Source organism: Tachysurus fulvidraco, chromosome 25 (genome assembly GCF_022655615.1).
Source record: "Tachysurus fulvidraco isolate hzauxx_2018 chromosome 25, HZAU_PFXX_2.0, whole genome shotgun sequence".
Taxonomy (NCBI): Eukaryota; Metazoa; Chordata; class Actinopteri; order Siluriformes; family Bagridae; genus Tachysurus; species Tachysurus fulvidraco.
In genome coordinates, this window is record NC_062542.1 from 7,933,861 (window position 1) to 7,957,442 (window position 23,582).

At 38.2% G+C, this 23,582-nt stretch overlaps 1 protein-coding gene across 4 annotated transcripts in view; it reads left to right on the forward strand.

Moving 5' to 3' along the window:
• LOC113659627 (vacuolar protein sorting-associated protein 13B) overlaps positions 1–23,582 on the forward strand; it is a 92,229-nt gene that overhangs the window by 63,934 nt on the left and 4,713 nt on the right. For all 4 annotated transcript variants that reach the window (XM_047808431.1, XM_047808430.1, XM_047808432.1 and 1 more), the window contains exons 37-57: positions 833–1,192; positions 2,162–2,358; positions 2,761–2,971; positions 3,185–3,369; positions 5,099–5,292; positions 6,022–6,203; positions 7,558–7,919; positions 8,535–8,696; positions 10,715–10,870; positions 12,536–12,799; positions 14,737–14,820; positions 15,249–15,424; positions 16,551–16,727; positions 17,423–17,630; positions 17,813–17,998; positions 18,903–19,049; positions 19,140–19,420; positions 19,549–19,676; positions 19,827–20,044; positions 22,237–22,355; positions 22,679–23,460. In XM_047808431.1, coding sequence (XP_047664387.1) covers positions 833–1,192; positions 2,162–2,358; positions 2,761–2,971; positions 3,185–3,369; positions 5,099–5,292; positions 6,022–6,203; positions 7,558–7,919; positions 8,535–8,696; positions 10,715–10,870; positions 12,536–12,799; positions 14,737–14,820; positions 15,249–15,424; positions 16,551–16,727; positions 17,423–17,630; positions 17,813–17,998; positions 18,903–19,049; positions 19,140–19,420; positions 19,549–19,676; positions 19,827–20,044; positions 22,237–22,355; positions 22,679–23,460 — 4,779 coding nt within the window. The remainder of the gene's footprint in view (positions 1–832; positions 1,193–2,161; positions 2,359–2,760; positions 2,972–3,184; positions 3,370–5,098; positions 5,293–6,021; positions 6,204–7,557; positions 7,920–8,534; positions 8,697–10,714; positions 10,871–12,535; positions 12,800–14,736; positions 14,821–15,248; positions 15,425–16,550; positions 16,728–17,422; positions 17,631–17,812; positions 17,999–18,902; positions 19,050–19,139; positions 19,421–19,548; positions 19,677–19,826; positions 20,045–22,236; positions 22,356–22,678; positions 23,461–23,582) is intronic.

Below are 23,582 nucleotides of genomic sequence, written 5' to 3' on the forward strand. Positions count from 1 at the left end.
CTACAATAAAGCAAATTTACAACCAAAGCACTTGTAAAAAATAGAGAAAGGAGACCTCAGACAAGGGAAATTGAGATGAAACTCCAATGCATTAGGTGCTGTAGCAATTAGGATTGGAGCCAAATGAGGTAGCATTGGAAACAGTTGCAGTAGTAAACAGTGATGAAAGATTATCTTGCCTTGGATTACACCTCTTACAAAGACATGCACGCATCAAACCAGAAACAGTGGAGACTTTCCAGGACCTCCCAAGCCCCTCCAGAATCCTCTGATAAGCTCTGATAACCTTTGGATTTCTCTGACACTTCCTTGAAGGTTTCAGCAATGTGTCTTGGCATTTTCTGCCTTTCAGCTGTGGACCTGGCTGGGGATACATGCCTAAAGAACTTTACTTTAGCAAGAGCACGATGGAAAAATAAAATGTATGTCTTAACACAGCAAGACATAGTAAGAGTTCCCTGTCTGTAAACAATGTCAGCTAGACAATATCTAATAAAACTGAATGGATGCTTAATATACCAGTTGTATTAGGCCATGTGGTAAATTTGTCCCTGACAGAAAAGACTATTGTACTTCACTAGCATAGCTTTCTGAGTAGTGTTTATTTAACATGGGGACATCCTTCACCCATAAACATGAACTGGTATCTGGCCATGAGTAACTTACTGCTCTCATGTGTTCTCCAATTCATTGCCCCTTTAATCTGTGTAGTAATGCTTTGCTTTAATTAATATACCAACAGACTAACTTGAGTAATACTACTGTGGCCTGTGAGACTGTAGCAAATATATGTATGTATGTATGTATTTATTTCATATTTTTGTTTGCACAGCTGAGCTAAAGGTGGAGCTATGTAGGCCACTGAAGGTGAACCCAACACCCACTAAACTGGAGCAGATTAAGACATGGAGCAAAATCTTCTCAGATGGATTTAATGTACTTGGCACCACCACCTGCTTCCCTGAGGCATCTCACAGCACCAAAATGGTTGACGCCAGTGGAGTCTCACCTTCATTATCCAACCGCATAGCAAACGTCCTTCAGACTTTCGGCCCCTTTCACAAGGTCTCTCTCCAGACTGTGCAGATGATCGTCATGATGGAGATGGAGCACCCTCTTCGACCCACTCTCACGTTTTCTGTGTCCAGTATGACAGCTATTCTGAGCACAAAGAGTGTACAGCAATCAGTTGGTCAGTGCATTGCTTTAAAGCTATTTGATTATATATGTCTCTCTTAATCAAGCAGTCTACAACAAATCATGTTTTGGCTTGTCTTATTAGCTCAAAATCAGTTTAATATAGAAACAAAATCATCTACACCATCTTCAAACATGCACATGAAATGGTTTTAAAAATGCAAATTCCTGAGAAGGCAAGAAGGTCTTATAATCCTTCCTGGATTGTTGAGCATGATATAGACACACACCTGAATGCTCCAGAACACCAGAAAGCCAGTTCTGCTTTTATAGAAGTAGTCAGACTTCTTGATTATTAACTAATCTTGTTGATTTCATTAGTACCACCTGAATGTTTGTTTTTTTTTTCTACCTGCTTTTGAATTTTCATTTCCTTTTTTGGGGAAAAATAACTACAAAGTGAATTTTTTGTCATTTTTTGTGTCAAAATATTTGTTTATGTGTAGTTGTTCGTGAGGACCAAACCTATAAACCTCACCAGAATTTCTCGCTTGCTAAAATTTGCTAAGACAAATAACATTATTACTTAGCATGTTGCAGAGAAACTGCAATGCACACCCTAGTTTTAAAATCTGCTGCATCTATCTATCTATCTATCTATCTATCTATCTATCTATCTATCTATCTATCTATCTATCTATCTATCTATCTATCTATCTATCTATCTATCTATCTATCTCTCTATCTATCTCTCTATCTCTCTCTCTCTCTCTCGCTCTCTCTCTCTCTCTCTCTCTCTCTCTCTCTCTCTCTCTCTCTCTCAAATTTGAATATATTTTTTGGTGAGGGACAGAATACAGATGGTGCATTTCACAAGAAGTCTGAAGTGTAAAAAGAAAATAGATTTAATCTTGAATGTTTATCGTCCTGAAAAAGCACATGCGTTCATTTACATCTCACTTATTAACATTATTTTAGAATTCTTTTTAAAACGATTAAACTTTGTTTCTAATTCTCTGAGCAGACAGTGCAAAGGAAGTGGGCGTTTTATGGCACTGTGAGGATGTGTTGATGCAGACGGGTCTGAATGGCAGCAGAAGTGCATTTGTTGGGCCATTCTCCTGCAGTTTGGATCTGGGCATCCACTGGTGCAGACACTGTGGTAGCCCTGATACCGGCCAACCAAGAATTTTATTGGAACTGAGAGGAGGACTGCTACAGGTAAACAAACCTTTTATAGCATTTACCATCATCCTAAGCCTAACCAGAGCTAAAAACATTTCTGAGAGCAAAAAAATAGATATTTAATAATCATATTTATTTGCAGAAACAGCCACTAACTTAAACATGGAAATTTTGTTCCCGATTTTGATATTTGTAGGTCTATATGTGTTTTATGTGTATAAATGTAGAAGACTGTAAAGAAAAAATTCGTCACTGAGAACAATAAAGTTCCTAAATTAACATTAAATGTCCTATGTTGTTTGCTAGATACTGAAAGGTTATTTATTATACTACAGGGATTATATAAAACTCTTCATGCAATCCACATTCATGTAGCCATTCACACCTTGTATGCTAGACTTTTTCTTCTATATCTATCTGTCTCTTTCTGCTTCCTAGGTATTTTGGGGGCAGGAGCACTATAATTGTCTTAGTCTGATTCAAGAGTATCTGCAGAACTACCCGAAAGAGGTCGAAAGTCAAGGGCAGGAAGACAAAGAAATTTGTATTCCCTCGGATCAGTCACTTTTTATTAGCTCACGCTCCCACCACACAGAACATTCCTCAGATGACCTGCGCACTGGCATCTTTCGGTACATACAGGGTTCAGGTACGTTGTTCTTAACTATGACCATAAATGAGTGGTGGTGACAAATTTATACTAATCTGAATATACTGTATGTAGAGAAATGGTTTTAGGCACCTATTTGAACAGAGTAGGACTGTTGACTCTGGTCAAGGCTATTTAAAGCATTAGAATACACTTACCATCTGAATTTGTGTAAGTTCCTACTGGAGTTTCTCGGTCCTCGTTCTTCCATAGATTCTCAGAAGCTGCCAGGTGTGCATGAAGTAATGTTCTATAATGAAACAGAGGATAGTCCTGGTGTGATGATGTGGAGGTATCCAGAACCTAGAATTCTCACCTTTGTGCGCATTACCCCTGTGCCTTTCAACACCACTGAAGACCCAGACATCAGCACTGCTGACCTGGGGGATGTACTACAGGTGAGTACTATTGACACATGCTCCTTTTTTATTCTTTTGCAAATAGACATTTAACTTTTAGAGTGGCATATCAGACTTCGTCTTTGGAGACTGCCAGCAATGAGGAGATAGAGTGAAAGTGTTAATTAATTTTATTCTGGGCCACCAAAGTCAAAAGTAAAAAAGTAATGTTCTTTTGGCTGCTTCGTCTTTGTGGTCGCCACAGCGGATTATCTGGTCCGCATATTTGATTTAGCAGAGTTTTCATGCCAGATGCCCTTCCTGACACAACCCTCCCATTTTATCTGGGCTTGAAACTGGCACTGAGAGTTGGGTATTCATTGGATGGGTGAGCTTCCTGCTCAGGAATCCAGACCACAGCAATTAGAGCGTGGGATCCTGCCACCAGGAGGCATGGGAACCTGCCATTCTACCACCAGGAGGCTATTTTTATGACAAATAAAAATATTTTCTTTCAGTAATATACACTTTATTATTTAATCAATCACATTAATATTTAATATAATCACCTTTTACTGCAATAGCACCTTCATACACAATTGTTTTTAATCTTGAGCCTCTCAAGTGTTGCTTTGGCTTGTGCTTGGGATCCTTGCCCTATAGAAATGTGAATTCTTCCCAAGTTTCAGTTTTTAAGCAGACTGAAGCAGGTTCTCTTGAAGCATTTCCCTATAGTTTGCAGTATCCATTCTTCATTCAATTCTTTTAATGATGAAATCGTAATTTGGTCTTTTCTATCATTAAAAGGACGGTTTCCATCAAATTATAGATTTGGTCCAGTCATAATCTGTTCAATAAATGGGTTTATTTTTTGCCATGGCTGCAACATTAATCCCCACTCAATCTGTTTGATAATCATTTCACCCTCAGCAAGATGGTTTAGCTTATGTGTCTACTAAATTAGGCAGCAGGGTTTTTTCTTTTAATTAGACAATGAAGGGCTCACAACCTCATCTCAGTGTGCAATATGTATAATGATGATACAATTGACTCTGTCTCTGTCTTTTAGTGTGCATTAATACCTTAGTTAAATGCATTGCAAACATTCCATTTAAAAATTCATAACAAATGAAAATTTCGTTTCCAAAGGTTGGTAGGGATTAGGATTTTCGAATTCCAGCTTTCGTACTCATCACTGTAAGTTGTTTGAGAGTGTTGGTTGGCCTTCTTTGCATAATCGCAGATGGGAGCATTGGTATATTTTTCTTTATAAGGCCATACTGTGTAAACTGCCTTCTTATTTATGTTCTCTCCTGATTCCTAAAATCACTGAAATGTACAGTAATCACATATGACATTCCCCATACGGGGACTGTCTTCGGTTAAAGTGCCTTTAAATTTTTTTGCTCCATCATCCTGGTATAAACTGCAGAAACATTTTAAATTAGACTATTTACCAACACTGATGCAGTTTAAAATGAGGATAAAGGATTACTTGAATACTATATGCATGTGTTACTACTGAGTGCTGCTGGTGATTATGTGGAGATTATGTTTAATTTAATAATTTTTTTCTGTTATATCTTGTCTGTTTTTGCTGTATATTTTAAATATGAAAGTTTTTGAAAAAGAGATTCTGAAAAAGAGATTCTGAATCTCAATGGGTTTTTTTCCTGGTTAAATAAAGGTTAAATAAATAAAAATTATTGCATCCTGCACAGTTTTAATATAGTCACTATTTTTTATGTGTATGAGAATGTGTGCTTAACAACTTCAAACCCCTATACAGGTGCCATGTAGCCTGGAGTTCTGGGATGAACTGAGGAGAGCCTTTGTGCCATACCGAGAGTTCAGCCTGTCTGAAAGCAATGTATGTGAGCTCAAAATGCCCTCACTAAATTTCCACACTTATCAGAGTGACCTAGTGCCTTCTGATCTCTGGAGAGTTGTGGTTAACAATACAGCAGATGGAGCAGATGAGAGGTGTGTATTGGTAATGAAAATAATTGATTGCTTTCTGCAGTGCAATTGAATAAATCTTCAGATCACCAACAGTTAAACAGTTATCTCAACAAATGTCAATATGCTCTTAGGTTTTCATTGTGTGTGTGTGCGCGAGAGTATAGGATATGTCTTCTGAAAAAAACTGCAGCATTTAAGGACTATATAGCTTGTTACCTGCTGAAACATATTAATCACTGCAGTAATCTAATGGAATATTCTTACCTTGTTGCTTATTTAAATCTAGTTGTTGACTTACAAGTTGAATTATTATCATAACTAAACTTTAATAGACTTTAGACTTTGCTTGAAGCTCAGTGATACTTTTAAACATAGCGATATCTTTAGTGAAATTTTACCAAATATCATATAATGTTCGTATTTGAATGCTGTCACTAACCACAGCATATGTTCAATTTTATATAAACTTTCCAAAATTTTTGGATTGCCAATATAATAATATATTTTTACGAACTTGACAAGTAGTATGGCGACTGCCTATACATTTTTCACATTTGTGATTATTTCTATTCACAACTTAGCAATTTTGTCAGGGGTGTAATTTTGTTGCTAGATGCATCAAAGACCTGCTTAGACATCACAATTTGGTTATTGTCAAAGATTTGTCACAGGAAAAAAATTTACTACATTCACTATTACTGAAGTATTGTTGCATTACTATTTATACAGCATGTTTCTGTCCTCGTTTAGTTCAGAAAGTGAGTCGGGTTCCCAGTTACACTGTGAGCAGTTGGTATCTCCTACTGCACTGGCAGCGTGTATGCAGGTCGACTCCTGTTTTGCACCGTGGCTTGTGCCATCACTGGGTGTGTCTGTGAAACTGGCCCATCTGGAGCTGCATCTGTGCCATCACCTGGAACAGCTTGGTAAAGGTAACAGCCACAGTCACCTAAACTCCTTATTAAACACATGGAAATCTGCATCCACTGTCAATGTTCTGTTGTGTGTTTCAACAGTCTTCTTCCTTTGTCCATAGTGCTTGCATTTAGTCTTATTGGATTTCCTAATTTTTCAAACTTTACTACATTCAGCGATTAGGGCCTTCAGGATGACCACCATAAAGTTTTCAGCTACACGATTTGTTATAAGGCATATGCAAAAAATTGTATACAAAATGCAAAAAAAATAAAAAATAACATAGCAAGTGTCAATATCTTATGATAGTTCTTATTATGAAATTATTACAAATCGAATATAAGTTTATTCAGCTTGTTTTTATTTGCATTTACTTATTTAATTATACCACACACACATGTATACCTATACACAGAGACATAGTGTGCCATATATCCGCTATACAGGACATCATGCAGGCCCAAAGTTGACATTTATTTTCAATGATGTTGTGTGGTCACATAAACCTGCAAAATTGCTCTAGCAACTGGCAACAGGAAGTCTGGCTTATAAACCAAACTTTTATATACTGCTTCTAGATGATCAATTGAATTAAACCCAAATAATGTCAACATGATATCAAGATATTCCTGATGCTGAATTGCAGTGGAAAGTTAGTATCGTGAACAATGTCAATATCGCAATCAGTTTGACATAATGTCACTGTACATCATGCCGAAAGTTCAAATTTTTAAGTACTGGGACGTCTCTTTTAAGAATTTCACTTACATTTACTTTGCCCAACAGAACATCTGGCATTTCTGTCTGGGTGCATTTTGTGCGTACCTAACTTAAAAAAAAAATTCTCTCATGTGATTCATTGGTTTCAATCCTAATCTAGTCAGCGTAAAATGCCCATGATTAAAAATTTAAATATTGATATGTTCAAGTGTTTTGCCATGTTGAGGCTATAAATTATCACATCATGCCATCCAAAGGTGTGGTATAATTACATAACACAGTGTACCTTAAACTTTACATGCATGTTTAGTGATGTGTCACTTAGACATAACGTACAAATAGTAAATACATTTTTATGGTACAACCGGCCAGCAACAAGGCTTTTCAATGAAGCTTATATTCCAAACTAGTCAAAATAGTCTATGACTATTTTAAATAGTCATAGCACATACAGCCAGAATGATGTCAATATATCTATTATATTGAAGTCATCGATATCATGCAGTGAGGCTCAAAATGTACACGTAATGTTAAATGATGCAACATTATAACATACAACAAAACTTGTGTTGAAACAGGCACTGCTGTGCCATTGGTGCTTTGTCCCATCACTGCTTACAGCTATGTTTCTTTCTTTTTTTTTCTCCTTAGCTCCATCCCAGCGGCTCCGTCCCTTCCTTCCAGACAGGAAGCTGCCATTTTTTCAAGAGTTTGCGGTGGTGTCTCTGCGAGAGCCAAAGGCGTTTGTGCGAGATTGGAGTGATGGGGCTCAACTGGGGCAGGAGCTGCACTTGTATTCTACACTTCACTGCCAATTGGTCGACTACCGGAACCTCACCCTCTTGCCTCTCCTGCAACCATTTAGCCTACAGGGCCATGCCACAAATAAATACACACACTCCCAGCAAACAGAGCTGATGCTCCATTTCAGTGTGTTATTAGAGCCCATGTTGATTACGGTGGGGCAGCACATTATACATACCTTGGACACAGCAGTGAAAGCATGGCAACAGGTGAGACACACACACAAACACACACACACCATTTAAGGAAATATTTCAATGGTATACTATACTATATGACCAAAAGTCATCTCACCTATGTGTGAGTTTTTGTAGGCCACTGCGAGATTTTGCTCAGGTGTCTGATTAACTGTTTGCTAAGGGATCTTTGCTGAACATTTTTCACTGGCCAAGTCAGTCACCAGACCTGTATGGAATATTCAACAAAAAATTAAGTGGTGTTTTTAATACTTCTGTTCAAGTAATTTTGCTCCCATAACAATTGGGTGGTTTGTCATGATACAGTATGTGTCATGATTGAAGTACCATCTAGATGTAAATCTAGGTCTTATTGCCCCAATATATTTGGAGAAGACTGTATATTACAGGTTCACTATTGTCAATAAGGTCCACGGTGCTTTCCAATTTGCTGCACATTTGCTATGCATAGCTATACATTTCTATTAAACAAAAGTAAAAATCATCATGATCACAAACTGTAAAGCTTTCACATAGATGCAGTTGTGATCTGGTGAATTTTTTTACTTTCCAAGGACTGTCTAATGTTATTATCTCAAAAAGGTTTGTGTGTGTTTGTGTTTTTGTTTGTTTCTTCTTAATATGCAGAATCTGAGACCAGAGGCAGAGGAGCTCATTTTCTGTCACTATGTAGTCTGTAATGACACACAGGAGACACTATGTTTTGGTCAGCTGGATACAGATGAAAGTGTGGTGCTGTCCAGTGGACAAAGCCACCAATATTGTTGGAGATCCCACAAAGCCCCACAGGTAACTGTCTCTCCCTGGCATTTACGTTTAGCATTTTTTAAATGGATTTGTGCACCTTCTAACATAACAGGGTCTGATAAGTGTTTTTTTTTGGCATCAAAAAGCTTGTTGCTGCAACTTCACTGGTAAATAGATAGCTTTCTGACCATTCAGGTGCTTGATGGTTTTTATTTGGTTTTAACATGACTGACTGTCCAATGGTAGCACGCACAAACACACACAAAAAAACAAACATACATTTATTACAAATTATATACATTAATTTTAAGACCCAACATTAACAGCATCTCATGATGCCATTTTTCCTGGTGGGGTTCGGAGTGGCAATAGGTGAAGAAATTTTATATTATGAGTCATGGATTCCAGCTCCTCTTGGGCAAATGTTCCTATATCAACTGTAAGATACAATCTCACCCAAAGCCTCTAGGTGTGCCTAGGCTCTAGGTGTGCATCCATATCTCATGCTGTCTTTTCCAGTAAATTATCTATTTATCTATTTAGTTTAAGTTCAAAAGGTATTTAAAGTTGGGTAAGCTGAATTTCATCTCTGCAGTTTCAAGCTCTTCAGCAAAATCTTCACATGTATTTTAGATCATGTATAAACTCTCACAGAGCTCCTACAGAGACCAGATCACATGCAGTAGCAACCCAGATAGCCCATAATCCTTAAGACAGTTCCACAACAAATGTGAAGCACATGAGTGTAGGCAAATAACCCACTGCACATTTAGACTCCCATGACCCCTCAACAGCTGTGCAAAAGTGAAGAGCTGGTCCAGTTTTTCATGGCTTATGTGGAACCTGCATTCTTCCTCCTGGATTCTAGATTCCTAGAACACATTTTCTATCTTATTGAATCTGATCCATCTAGATGTAAAACATTCCACTCTTTCTAGAAAAAAATGCTCCAAAACTTTTCTTGGAGAAATCTCCTGTGCACAGTCCTCTTCAAGTCATCCCACAGGCTTTCAATAGGATTTTGAGCTGGGCATTGTCTAGGGCACCAAAACAGAAACCAAAAATAGATTTGGACTGATCCATTATTTCCCTGTATTTTGAATAGAGTCTCAGGCCCAGCTGAAAAGCAGACACCACCATCCTTCATTGTGGATATGGTGTGGGATCTTTGTGTTCTTTCATAAAAATGACCAGAACACATTTTGCTTCATGGTTTGTCAAAATGTAGGCAGGAGTAGATGGTTTCGTTTTGTTTTGTCTGTGAGAGGGAGACAGAGAGGGCTTTGTTTAATCCACCCCACCCAATGACTTCCTGAACTTTTAAATTCCAAGGTTTCACATTATCAGCACAACATGTTGCTTGGCTGTGCATAAAATCTTTACCCGGATATTTATTAATAAAAGAAATGATACTCTTTTATGTATAAGGGGTAATTAGTAGTAGGACAAGGAGGAATTTATTTTGTAGATATGTTTTTTTTTTAATTTATTACCCTTAATACAAGAAAGTATTTCATTTCATTGTGGGGGAATAAAGGCGATTCTAGACATGCACCCAGGGTGTAAATGTGTGTGACTCATATTAGTGGAGACGCACCTCTAGTGGATTGAATCTCTTCAAACCAAAACAAAGTTGACTTAGCTGAGTACCTTGCATATGCTCATACATATGTTTTTTCTTTGCCTTTTTCCTTCTAATCTGTATTCCCTCTCCCTCTCCCTTCCTCTTCCTCTTATTTGTGGCCTTGAGGATTGTCTATTTGTTTCACAGGATTATGCAATGCATGTGGTTTTGCTTGAACCTGTAAAAGGCTTATTCCATTTTCTGTATTACAAAAATGCTGTTTTATGTCACGGTGTCTCATTTACAGTAGATTAAGATAAATACAATTGTGTTTTCTGACAATTTTTGCGATGACATTTCCAAAAGTAAGTGTGTGTGTGTGTGTGTGTGTGTGTGTGTGTGTGTGTGTGTGTGTGTGTGTGTGTGTGTGTGTGTGTGTGTGTGTGTGTGTGTGTGTGTGTGTGTGTGTGTGTGTGTGTGTGTGCACTTTCCACAGCTGCTGCATGTCTGTATTGAAGGCTGGGGTAACTGGCGCTGGTCTGAGCCCTTCAGTATTGATAATGTGGGCACAATGGTCAGATGCATCCAACGGAAGAGCCAAATTGCTTCACTCATTATTAAAATCCAGCAGCTGAGTGGAGTGCAGAAACAGGTACAGCACTTTTACACTGTCCACTGCATAAAACACTGTTGTTTGCAAACAGTTGCATTTCTCACTTGCTTGATTGCATGCCTCTTGCTACTAATTTAATACTGTTTCTAGTAGGTATTTGTGCAGGGAACACCCAGTGTCACTCTTCATTCTGTCCTTTAAAAGTCAGCAAAACCTCATGTTGCCATAAGCATATACAGTGCTCAGCATAAATGAGTACACTCTGACAGATTTCTTAGAAAATCCTCCATCTTGCTTTAACATTAATGCAGATAATAATAATAACAGAGCATCTATGGGATTCTATACAATCAGACATCTGTGCAAATGTTGTTAATTTGTTTTAAATGAGATTAGTCAGTACCAAAGGCAAAACTATTCTAACAAAATAATTTAAGATCATGGTGCAAAAATGAGCATACCCCAATGAATATGTTAGGAGAAAGCATAAAATAAATTTGAAATGAACTGGAATTCACCAGCAGATGAGTCTAATCAATCAACACACGGGTGGCCACAGAATAATAGACGATTAAGGGTGGTATTTAAAGAGAGGAAAAACCACTCCCATATAATGCTGACAAAATGGCACAAGAACTGAGAAAAGGAAATAATTTCTTTGCATAATTTCAAATGCGTTGCATTTTATAGACTGAATCGTGAATTCACAGACATACTGTAAAATACTGTGAAAGAGAAGATGCTACAATCACTTTGTGCCCCTGGTTACTGGGCACTCTTTCAACATGATAATTATTCAAAACATACTGTATATCTAGATCACTGGTTCATTTCTGAGTTGGAACAGGGTAAAAGTGATTCAGTGGCTAAGCATGTCACCACACCTCAACCCACTTGTGGGGCATTCTGAAAAGATTCATTCTACATCCAGCATCCAGGATATAAGTGTCCATACTTTCCAGGATAGATGTAGCTGTAAGTCATCAACTTGTTCAATGTCTAAAATAATTTCTTTGACAGGAATGCTTTTCTTAAAAATCAAGGAGCACATATAGATTTAGTTTTAGTTTGTTGTGGGGTGTAAAAAGTTTTGCAACAACTCATTTGAATTAAATGTATTATTTTTCTTATTCTAAAGATTTAGTTAGGTGGCCACACTCATGTTAATAAAAATGAAATGCTCTCATATTCACAGAAAACTTGATAAAAATCTTAATTTCCAAAGAGGGTGTACTCATTTATGCCGGGCACTGTATGAATGATCTTTCATTCATTCACAGTTTGTCAGCAAGATGCCTTCACGTTGCTTTGAAAAAGAAAATACTAACTAAAAGTGAAAACCAAACTAAGAATAATGATAATGACAATAAATTGTAAAATAACTCATGACAAGTGTGACTTAAAAATATAGCCTAAATGATCATCTGAGCTAAAGTTGTGACACTTGTGCAAGATACTTAACATCAACAGCTTACAGTTGTAAATAAACTGTTGGAACACACGGGACCACTGATTCCATCTGTGCAGTAACATTGGAGAACTATAGTCACAGGAAATTATTTGTGTACATACACTTCTCTACACAGAAGTCTTATTGCCTCATTTGTGAGAAAAAGAAATGTAGTAACACAAGCAGTGGACAACATCTACTTTAAACACTGTTTATCAAAACCCATATTCTTAATCTCTGTCTTTCTCCTTCAGATTATTATCTGTGGAAGGCAGGTTATATGTAACTACTTGAGTGAGGTGATTGAGGTGCAGTTGGTACAGCGCTGTGTTGGGTTGGAAGGCCAAGTGCAGATACGAAAGCTACAATCTTCTGTTGAACCTGAGAGCAAGTTACCTTCATATGTGCTGGAGGACTCTGAGGTGACTGGCCTCTGTGTACGTCAACAAAAAGATCAGGAATGGTCCCAGGATGTATATCTTAAACATACATCTGTGAACAACAGCTGTGTACTTCAGGTATGTAATGGTATGATGATGGATTGATGATGTGTCTGTCAAAAATGAGAAGACTGAGCACTAATTGGGAATGTTTGCCATGCAGAAACTATTTATTCATAGCCCATAGCATTATTAAGCTACAATTACGTTACACAACTCGGTTCACTTTTTCAATACATTCTTTCTTACATGCAATGGTTCACTGGTTAGTATCAAGAGTGATTCATTGCAAATTCCTTCCAGTGCACTGGAATGTTCACTCCCTAAAAATACAACAATGCTCTAAAAAAAAAAAAAAAGCATCATGGAACAAGTTTGCATGCTTTATTCACTTACTGGAAATTACCTCATATTTTTAAAAGGGCAGACAGACTTTCTTCCAACTTTGTCTATGAATATAAGTGGCTTGATAGTGTTGTTTTAGCTCTCAAATGATAACGTATGTTAGTGATTTTTAATGTTATATGTTTATTTGTGTGTTATTTGTTATTCTATATGTGGTTTGTTGGCGTCATAGCCTGGTCTGATGAATTCCGTTTAGATGTCAAGCACAGAATTTGGTGCTGCTGATGTTTGGTGCTAATCCATGGACACAAACTGCTTTGCATCTACTGTATATTCCATGCTAGTGTAATCTTGTGGAGAATGGTTTCTTGGCACAATTTGGCCTTTTTAATACCCATTAGTGCTACAGACTTATTGAGCATTGTTGCTGGATTATGCATCAGGTCACACATGCTAACATCTTACAACAAGTCACATGATGACTGTATGACACAATTGTACTATAAAATACCTTGGTCAACCGCTGCAGAGAACAGTAATGGTTAGCTGATTTTCATAGGATATGACTTCCACACTCATACAACTGAGATGAGCAATGTTAATCTCATGAAATCTGGAAAAGGAGCATGGTGACAGGCAGCAGCTGCACAGACATGCTGGAGGAACACAACAATTCCATGAATTGTAGATAATCCTTGTAGGTTGTCATCGTCGGTGAGGGTCTTGTCTGCAGGTTAAAGTTATGACATCCACCACACAGTGGACCAACTTGAACATTTACTTAGATGGAAACTGTGCATATCTATTCCATAAAAGGTTATCTGATGAACAAATTACCAGCATCGTATGCACACTTCACATAGCAGGTTCCCCTTCATGGCATATTGCAAGATCCTCTGGTAGATATGACCCTGGATTTAGCCACAGGGTTAATTTTGCATCATCTGGAAACCTCCATTATTATTTGACTATAGTTTTAGGTTTTTCCCCCGCAGTTTTTATGGTTGTTGTTTCCTTTGGCTGACTTGTTCAGTATAATGTTGTTAGTATTTTAGTAGTTTGTTAGTTTTTCAGCACATTCCAAATTGATGTATTGGCTATGTCCATGCTTGGCAATTCAGAGGGGTGATATAAAAATATGTTTATTATGATTTAAAGACATTAAAAAAAAATAAATTTTCAGACATTATCAAGTTCAAGCATTATCAGTCTGCCCCCAGGTGGTCCAGCGGCAGGATCTTATTGCTGCGGTCTAGGTTTGATTCTCAGTGCCGGTCCCGAGCTCGGATAAAAATGGGAGGGTTGCGTCAGAAAGGGCATCCGGCGTAAAACCTGTGACTAATCTACTATGCAGATCACGTATTCCACTGTGGTGATGCCGAACAGAGAGCAGCCAAAGGGGGAAAAAATGTCAAAAATCAATCAATGTTAATCTATTAATATTTGTAATACTCTAGTATACTCTAATCTAGTAATACTTCAAATTTCAAGTATGTGCAAAATAAGAAAAATGAAATAATTCTAGCTTTTAACTGGTAAGTCGCAAGAAGGGTTTTTCATAATGCCATAACATTTGTTTGTACTGTATAATACCCTAATATAAAAGCGTTCCCTGTGTTATCTTTATTTGTTGGTAAGCACAATGCTTTCATGTGTTTTGTTTCCTGTAGTTCCCGTCTTCTTCTGGGTTCTTGGTGTCTGTCTGCTGCACAATAATAACTCTGGAACCCAACTCAAATATGCAGCAGAGAGTGGTGAGTGTATCTATACATACACAGTAAGGATATTACCAAACATAAATACATAAAATTCCCCTCTATTTTAAAACATTCAAAGGATGTCTAGTTGAGACTAATTGAGTGTGCGTATATGAACTTGGACTAAGGGAGCAATAAAAAAAAGGTTAAAATAGAGAGAGATTTTAGCATGAGTGAGCAGTCAGATTTAAACTTTGCAGATCAGACCCTACATCTTCATGCATCCTTAGTAACTGCCTTGGTAAGCCTTGCCCAGGCTGTAAAGGTTTATGTTTGCATGCTTAATTTACAGTTAGAACCTAAGTTTGGTATGTGGTAGAGTTTTTTTTCTGATTAGGCCACACATCAAATTAAAGACATCTATTTGGAGCACTAAACCAATATTGATTTATTTGTGTTTGTTCACACGGGTTTCCTTCCTACAGGTGGTTTTCAGTCCTCTGTTTGTAATGCGGAGCCATCTCCCAGACATTGTCTCCGTGCAGGTAGAAAAGAGGAGTCTGGGGCAGAAGGAATGCCAGCTCATACAAGGTCAAGGGCAGGAACAAGCTCTGTACAACTTGGAGCCAAACATAACACACCACCTCAGCTTTCAAGCCAGGTACATGACCCACAACACTTCACTTACAGAGGTCTCTCACACATCTCACCTTTTCAATTTCACTTCAGTCATTTCTGTGTAGTTATGCTCGGTCCTAAAAGGCCCCTAGCAACATAATTGGTTCCCAAAAGCACACTGATGATAAATATATTTCAAACACTGATGTGAATTTACACAAAATTATGTGTAGAAGGAATTTCAGATTTCAGGTACCATACATACTGTATATTTCAGTTTGTGTTTATAAGATTAAAAACTGCAAGGTGTGCATGGTGGATTGACACAAGCCAATAGTGCAGATATAGCAGTATCCCGATGCTTCTTGCCACCAGTGGTGACACGCCACCTGCATACATCTTAGGAATATCCTTGAACCTTTGAATGGGGCTGTCTGCCCTTGAAAGGCAAACCTCAGAAAATATCTTTGTTTTGGAGCAACGGTAACAAAAATAGTGAACATATGCATCACACAGTTCCACTCTCATGATCCATTCTTTTATTGCATGGCAAAATGTTCATCTGACAGTATGATTGGTTGCATCTTTGGGAGCAGGTTCTTTGGCAGTTTCCATACACATTTAGTTGCTGAATTGAAGACTCAGGAGCTTATTCTTTCAAAAACTCAAAAAACAAACCAACAGAAAAGCAGCCCAAAACAGGGGACATTACTGGCTTGAAGCTTTTAAACTTATCCAAGGTTAGGCCTGGGTGAAAAACAGTTGACGGCTGAACAATTAATAACCTTTGGTATTAGTTAACTTTGGTTACTTTGATCATAGGTACAGATAAGTCTAAAATATTCTTAAAAGCCTGACATGTGTCAAGAAGAATGCTGTTGAACAAAATTCCTGGGTCTCAGCACAAGACAGCATCCCTGATTCTGGTTAGGAGGTTAAAAAATATCTTTGCTTCCCAGTTAATTTTGTCCACATTATATGATAGAATATGCCATAATTTAAAGATCAGAATGGTGCATGTTTTTTTTACATATATGTATTTATGTTTGCATTTGAACATGTCATTTATACTAACTTTTTCGGTTGCAGAGATATTACAAAAGGTGGTTAGAGTTTTATGGTTTCTATTAGTTTGATTGAGCATTTGCATTGATGTGTGTGTATTACAGTGAAGAAAGAGATGCATCCCACTGTGCTGTACCAATCTCCTCAAATCTTATCAAGCAAATTGTGAATAAAGCTGGCCCAGAGAAGAGTGAAAACCTCAACAAAATCCTGGAACACTTCTATAGCTCCAAAGGTTGTGACTCACCATCCTGGCCCTACACCTACAAAAACCCAGACAGGTAGAAACATACACAGACTGTCACCAACATGTACTGAAGACTGTGTGTGAGAGGTCTAATATACTTTCTGTATGTGAGCAATCAAATTTTTTTGAGTTGTGTGTCATTGTTTATGTAAGTGACCATATACTGTATACTTTATATAGCAAACTTTCAGATTATCAAATATGTCAAAACTTCCAGTGCATGCATCTTTGTTGTTCCCTATTATGCACACAGTCAGTACGGTCACTGAGTCTGTACATCTGAGGCAAAATAGGTAGGTCACATACGGTATAAACAGCAGCAGAACAGCTTGTTTGCCAGATGTGTGGTGTGTGTATGCTAACATTGTGCAGCAGCTAACAGGAAGCTCCAGTACCAAAAATTATGATTCTGGCAATTCAACTTTAATTCAAATAATCATTAATAAGGTAAAGAACAGTGCGACTCTCAATATGTGCTAAATTGAATGTCTGGTTCCAAAAAAGGTTAAAAAAAAGGGGGTGTCAAAACATCTTGAGTGTTACTGTTTACTACAGATTAAAGTCTACATTACTTACCTCTCATTATTTACAAAAATACTGGATTTCTTGTTAATTGTCCGTGAAATTTGGTAAAACAGCACACGAATACTTGCAGGCATGTTCTTTTTAAACCAAAGGTGCAGAGTGTATTTCTCTAACCATGTGCATGATGGACTTTTGTCTATGCAGTCAGGAGACAGGGCCAGTAGCCCAGTGGGACAGTCCCATGCAGGTGCGCTTATGTGCATGGAAGACCGGTTTGAGCACTCTTCTTGTGGAGTTGTTACCTTGGGCTCTGCTCACAAACCATTCACAGTGGGACCTCTGGCTTTTTGAAGATGAGAGCATTGTTCTCCAGATTCCTGCTGGCAAGACCATTGTTCCCCCAAATTTTAAGGTACCCTGGTTAAACTGGCTAAATGGATAAAACGTGGTTTGTAAAGTCTGCCTTTGTGTCTCTGTAAGGAAGAGTGAGAGATTAAGAGCATGTCTTTATTAGTATGCTGTTTAAAGACCAAATGTCTGAGGTTCCTGTGTCTGTTTCTATTTCCAATTTCCTTTACTGTGGGTCTGAGTTAGAAGGCATTTCAAATTGGCCTTTATTGGCCCCACACTAATACAGTTCACAAGTCAGAAGCAGTGCATCTGCTACATGATCTAAACTCCCCACGCTGGACAGAGGTGGGCGGAGCCAAAATTCTGAGCCTGGATGAGGAGGGACATGTGGATGCTGACATCATTCTTGGAGCCCTACCCAGACAGAAGGTTTGTGAAAGAGACACCTTCTGTAATGCCTACTAATGATGCTTTTTCACATATATATGATTAATAATAACAGTCTTTATTTGTATATCACCTTTTGCTTTGCTTCAATATCTTATGGTGCCTTGCATGCAATAGTAGAACAGTGTAGAGCAGAAAATCTTCCTCATAAAAAACTGGCCAAATATGTATACAGGCTAATATACAGGCGCTATTGTCAGGTGATAACAGTGTATCATAATGTATGACATGAAGATATTCTCGGTCAAACTATGTGCACTTTTATCTTTGGAAGAGGACTTTATTCAAATGCATTTTTGACCTAGACTTTATGTTTGGGTCCTGAACACTAATTGAAAGGTCTATAAATTACATCAAGTGCAAATGAATTTTGTTTTGCAAATCCAGTCATATTGAGGAGTAAAAGTTAAAAAGACCTAAACAGATATTGTGTTTTCATGTAAAGGCAAACCACTTCATAAACAGAACCAACACTCGTATATTATTCATTTATTTATTCATTCATTGTTCGTTTATACCTGGGGCCAGTCTAGACCTGCTGAAATGTGGGAAATCAAATGTCCCATGCAAATACAGGAACTGAAATTAACTGAAATAAACCAAACCAAAACCAGTAACCAAAATTCAGTGTTGAGTCCAAAATCCCTGAACCTGTGATGCAAAATTCATGAACAAAATTGTTCACAAATCCAATATAGACTAGTGATGCACTCTTTTCTGCACATAGGTGGGATTGAGGTTGCAGGTCAGTAGGTGCTGAATGTGAAAGTTCGTTGCTAACTAAGCTGTATTCATAATAGAGTTGAAATATTTATAAAAAGCTACATAAATTGATAATGCAAACTAACATGACTCACTTTTTTTGTGTCATCTCAACCCCAAACAGCTGTGCCAGGTCTGTGTGTCCTCCACGGTGAGGTTTGGGATTCAGATCTTACAGATTGAGGATAAAAACATTCTGCTGAACAACACAAAATATACCATTAATTACAGAGCACTTCTATCTGAACATCTAATGTCTTCACCTGACCAGGTAATGTGCATATGCACTTATACTTCTTTTAATTAATAGGTAATTCCCCTATCTTTATGTCCCATTTGCCTTATACCACTTACAATTTAGCCATACAGTCCCTCGCACACAAGTGTGTGGACGCTGGATCCTGGGTCGGAGGCTGGCAGTCCTTCTAGATGTGCAGTGCCTTGCTGGGATGTGTTGAGAGAGAACCCCACAGAAGAGCTTTCCTCTATGCTACCACAAAAGCGAATTCTTCTCAGCTGCATGAACGAATCCAAGCAGGATGAGAAATTATGGAGCCTACCAGTCCCTGTACAATCAGACTTTCCCAGACAAAGTGTGGCCGTGCCCATACTGCAGAATGCTGACAACCTCCTCGCCACAAGGTGGGTTATCGTTTGCATGGTATGATATCAGTGAGTCTATGTCATATCTAATCTTTTCAAAACCTGGTATTGAGAGTCTCTGGAAGAGCCAGAATGCTTTATTAATCAGCTTTGTGTATCTGTTTTAGGGCCCTGGTTGTGACATATATGGAGCATTTGGGAATCAACTATATAGCTGTAAATGAGGACCCCTGTCCCCGTATGCTGATCCATAACCGTTGTCCTGTAGCCCTGCTGCTGAAGGAAAACCTTAGAGGTACAGTTCGTATGCATATATATCTCGGAAGGAGTCAATTTTGTAAAAATGAGCTATGAAATATTTTGCAGTTTTTAAAGGCTCAGTATGCTGTAAATGTAATGTTGTGTCTTTGTGTTTTTGCATGTTTACACATGATATACATATCAGAAGCTGCTAGGGCAGAGGTTTTCTGTAAGAGGCTGCCCCCTCTGAGCTCTGTGCACCATGAGCTGTACCACCATTTGTCCACTTTCCCTGAATGCAGACAGAGAGATACTCTGCCCAAAGTTGTGCTCAGTATCGCCTCTGATGCACCCAACCCTGTGGCCACTCCTACCACACTCAAATGGACTGATGGCATTGACATCAACAACACTGGCACACAGGTACTAACCCATGTTTATTTCAGGTGTAACTCACTGCTCCTCACTGGTGGAGAGCTGTGCTTGTTTTGCTTTGTACACATTTAGCATTTCATTCTTAAAAGATACTTGTGTTGTAATTGTGCTTGTCCTACAATAGTTTTTAGACCGATCAGGCTCATAGTGCATAACCTAATGAACCAGTATAAAGCTACATTTTTTGATGGTCTTTATTGTTTTAAAGCACTTCTGTAAATTGCTATGAATATATGGCCCCTGCCAAATGCCATAAATGTAAATGCTTTTTATTTTCTCCATGCCTCATTGATAAACATATTTCAGAGTCATTCAGAGTTGCTTGTATTGTTTGAATGCATTTGCTGATATGCTGAATATATAATTAAGTACAGTTGTATTTTATATACTCATTAGGTATACAAATATATTTGAAGTTTAATTAGAAGTAAATAGATACTGAAATTAATTTCTCCCGCTGAAAATAGTCATTTTTGTCATATTCATCATATTCAATTTATTTTATACATCCTATACAGTTCATTTTTCACTCATTAATTTGAAGCATTGTATTGTCACTCATTATAATTTATTGAAAGTGAAAAGTGACATGACATGAATTTGTTCTCTGCATTTAACCCATCCAAAGTGCACACACACACAGCAGTGAACACACACACTGTGAACACACAATTGGAGCAGTGGGCAGCCATTTATGCTGCGGCGCCGGGCAGCAGTTGGGGGTTCGCTGCCTTGCCCGATACTCCACCCCGCAAACTTAGGGTTACGAGTGAGACTCTCTAACCATTAGGCCACAACTTCCCCCCATTAGGCCACCGACTTCCCCATTAGGCCACGACTTCCCCATTAGGCCACGACTTCCCCATTAGGCCACGACTTTCCTTGGCGTCTTGAGAGACCATGTTTGCTTAAATTTGCAGTGCCGTGCAACAGCTTTACTTTTGTGCACACTATATGATTTTGGTGCTCGAGAGTCAACTCGGGTAGCACTGATTATCATCCATCTTTGGTCTTAAGGAACAGGTGCACTTCATCAAGGATCAGGGCATACACGTTGCTATATCCACAAAACAACTACGTGATCATTCTGAGACTTTGAAAGTCATGTAAGATGCACTTAGTTTAAAACATACAGGTCATAATATGTTTACTGGGAAAGCAATATAGGCAGCTGGCTTCAACAAGAGTACTCAATTTTTTTTAAATTAGGTATTTTATGTAATTGTTTTTGAGTTAAATATATATCTCATAAGATTTTATTTACACCTTTATTTTAAACCCTCACAATTCAATTGATTAAAAATATTTAATGTTAGATTACATGCCAGATGTTTTTCTTGCTTCCCAGGTGTGTCCTAATTTGTTTAAACAATTAATAGCTCTTAAGCAATTAGTAGCCTTTGTTGTTTATAAATAATATCCTATACAAAGACCAGAGAGCTGTCTATAGGAGAAAGGCAAGCAATTTTGAACCTAAAAAAGGGGGAGAATCAGACATAGCAATTGTAAAAGCATCAGTCAAAGCAATTGTAGAAGCATTGGCAGTACAGCAATTTGGAATGCCCTGAAAAGAAAAAAAATGAAAACACCGGTGTACGAGCAAACAGGCGTCAGGCAAGTGGTTGTCCAAGGACAACAACAGAAGAGGATTACAGAGACCTTGTGAGAGCTGTGAAGAAGCCCCATGTCAGTGGGTTGCTGGCGTGATGCCATGTTATTTACTTTAAAATCTGTTTTGATCATCAAAAAAAATTAATAAAGTGGAAATCATCAATATCTCAGTGACTCAGTTAAGTTTTCCAAGTCCCATGGCTGAAACTGTTTGATAGATGGAATGATGTGTTTGTGGTGAAATGGTTTGATTTCACTAAACATGGTGCTATGCATGATGAAACAACTTTACCTTATCTCTTTAGTCTAGAGGAACTTTTGTGGTTTGTTCAGATGCAATTTTGCTGACCTAAGTCATGCTACAATATTAATTTGGAGAGAAGGGGTCTTTTTCCCAGGCACCTTTCCATGACAGTCATACATGTTACGTCTTTTTCCTGATTTATTTTCTGTTTAGGGTTACATTTAGATATAGCATTGTATTATTATCTTATCTTGTACCTGAATTATTGTATCTATGGAAGGTCCTCACAAGGATACTAAGGCAACTTGTGTTGTGTGTTCTATAGGTTGCAGTCTTGCCAGGTTTTGGCTGTTTATATATTACTGTAGCTTACCAGAATGGCACCAGTATCCTCACCCTTGCACCGGAGAGCTGTGATGATGCTGTGATCAACCAACACACAAGGTACACAACACAAACCAACATAATATCCAAATAATACACTCAAACCAAAATAAACACAAAGTATATTAATATTAGATTTTCATAGAAGCCGAACTTTGGCTTCATAGAAAGAAAAATTGCATAACCAGAGCCACACTAGTTTTAACACAGGTTCCACAAAGACAAGTGCACTAAAACATCTTATAATATAGCCAGTGATTGGCTTGTTCCTCTGTAGAAATTTAGTTAGTGGGTTTCCTTGTCTTTCACATTGGCTTTGTACCAATTGTTGATGCTGTATTTACATTTCTCATGTTTTTGTTTGTCTGTTTGCTTTCTGACAGAGTGTCTAATCAGATGCTGTCCTTCCATGTGATACTAAGTGAAGTTAGCATGGCACTTTGTGATGACATCACGAGTCCGACTGGCTCGGTGGAGCTCTTGCGTTTAACCATGTCTAAGATTTTAGTACTGCTGCCCTTACCAAAGCCCACTGTGGGTGAAACTCTAACCTCTCATGGCCACCATGTGAAGATACTTTGTGGCAGTTTGCAGGTAGACAACCAGCTTTACAGCTGCTCAAGTTTTCATTTTCCTGTCCTGCTGTGTCAGGAGCAGTTACCAGACACAGATTTGTGGGTGGGTGTTAAGGATTTGATCCTAAATCCCGAGGCTGTGGAGGAGTTAAGCCAGATGTGTTTCCTGTGTGTGGGCCTCACACTGTCCAACAATGGGTACCACCTAGAGAAGGTCAGCTTCAAACTTCAACCAGCCCGCGTCTATCTGGAGGACACCTTTATATACTACCTAAAAACATTATTCCACACCTACATACCTGTTTCCATTGTGAGTGACAAGAGAGTGTCTGGAGACACGGGTCTCATTATACCTGAGCAGGTTTATCAGTCAATGCAGACCCTTGTTCGGCCTGTCCATCTACAGCAGCTGTTGGTTGAGCCAGTCAGTCTGTTGATCAGTATACATGCTTCTCTGAAGCTCTACATCGCCTCAGACCACACCCCACTTTTCTTCTCCGTTTTTGAAAGGGGGCCACTCTTTACAACTCCACGTCAATTGATTCATGCACTAACACTACACTATGCTGCAGGAGCCCTTTTCAGAGCAGGTGTGTTGCTCATTCTGTTACAGTGCATATGCACACACATACAAGCTTAATTATTTTTCACATCTCTAGCTGGTAATACAGTAAAACTGCCTGATTTGTTCCAACTGTATAGATCACTGTGT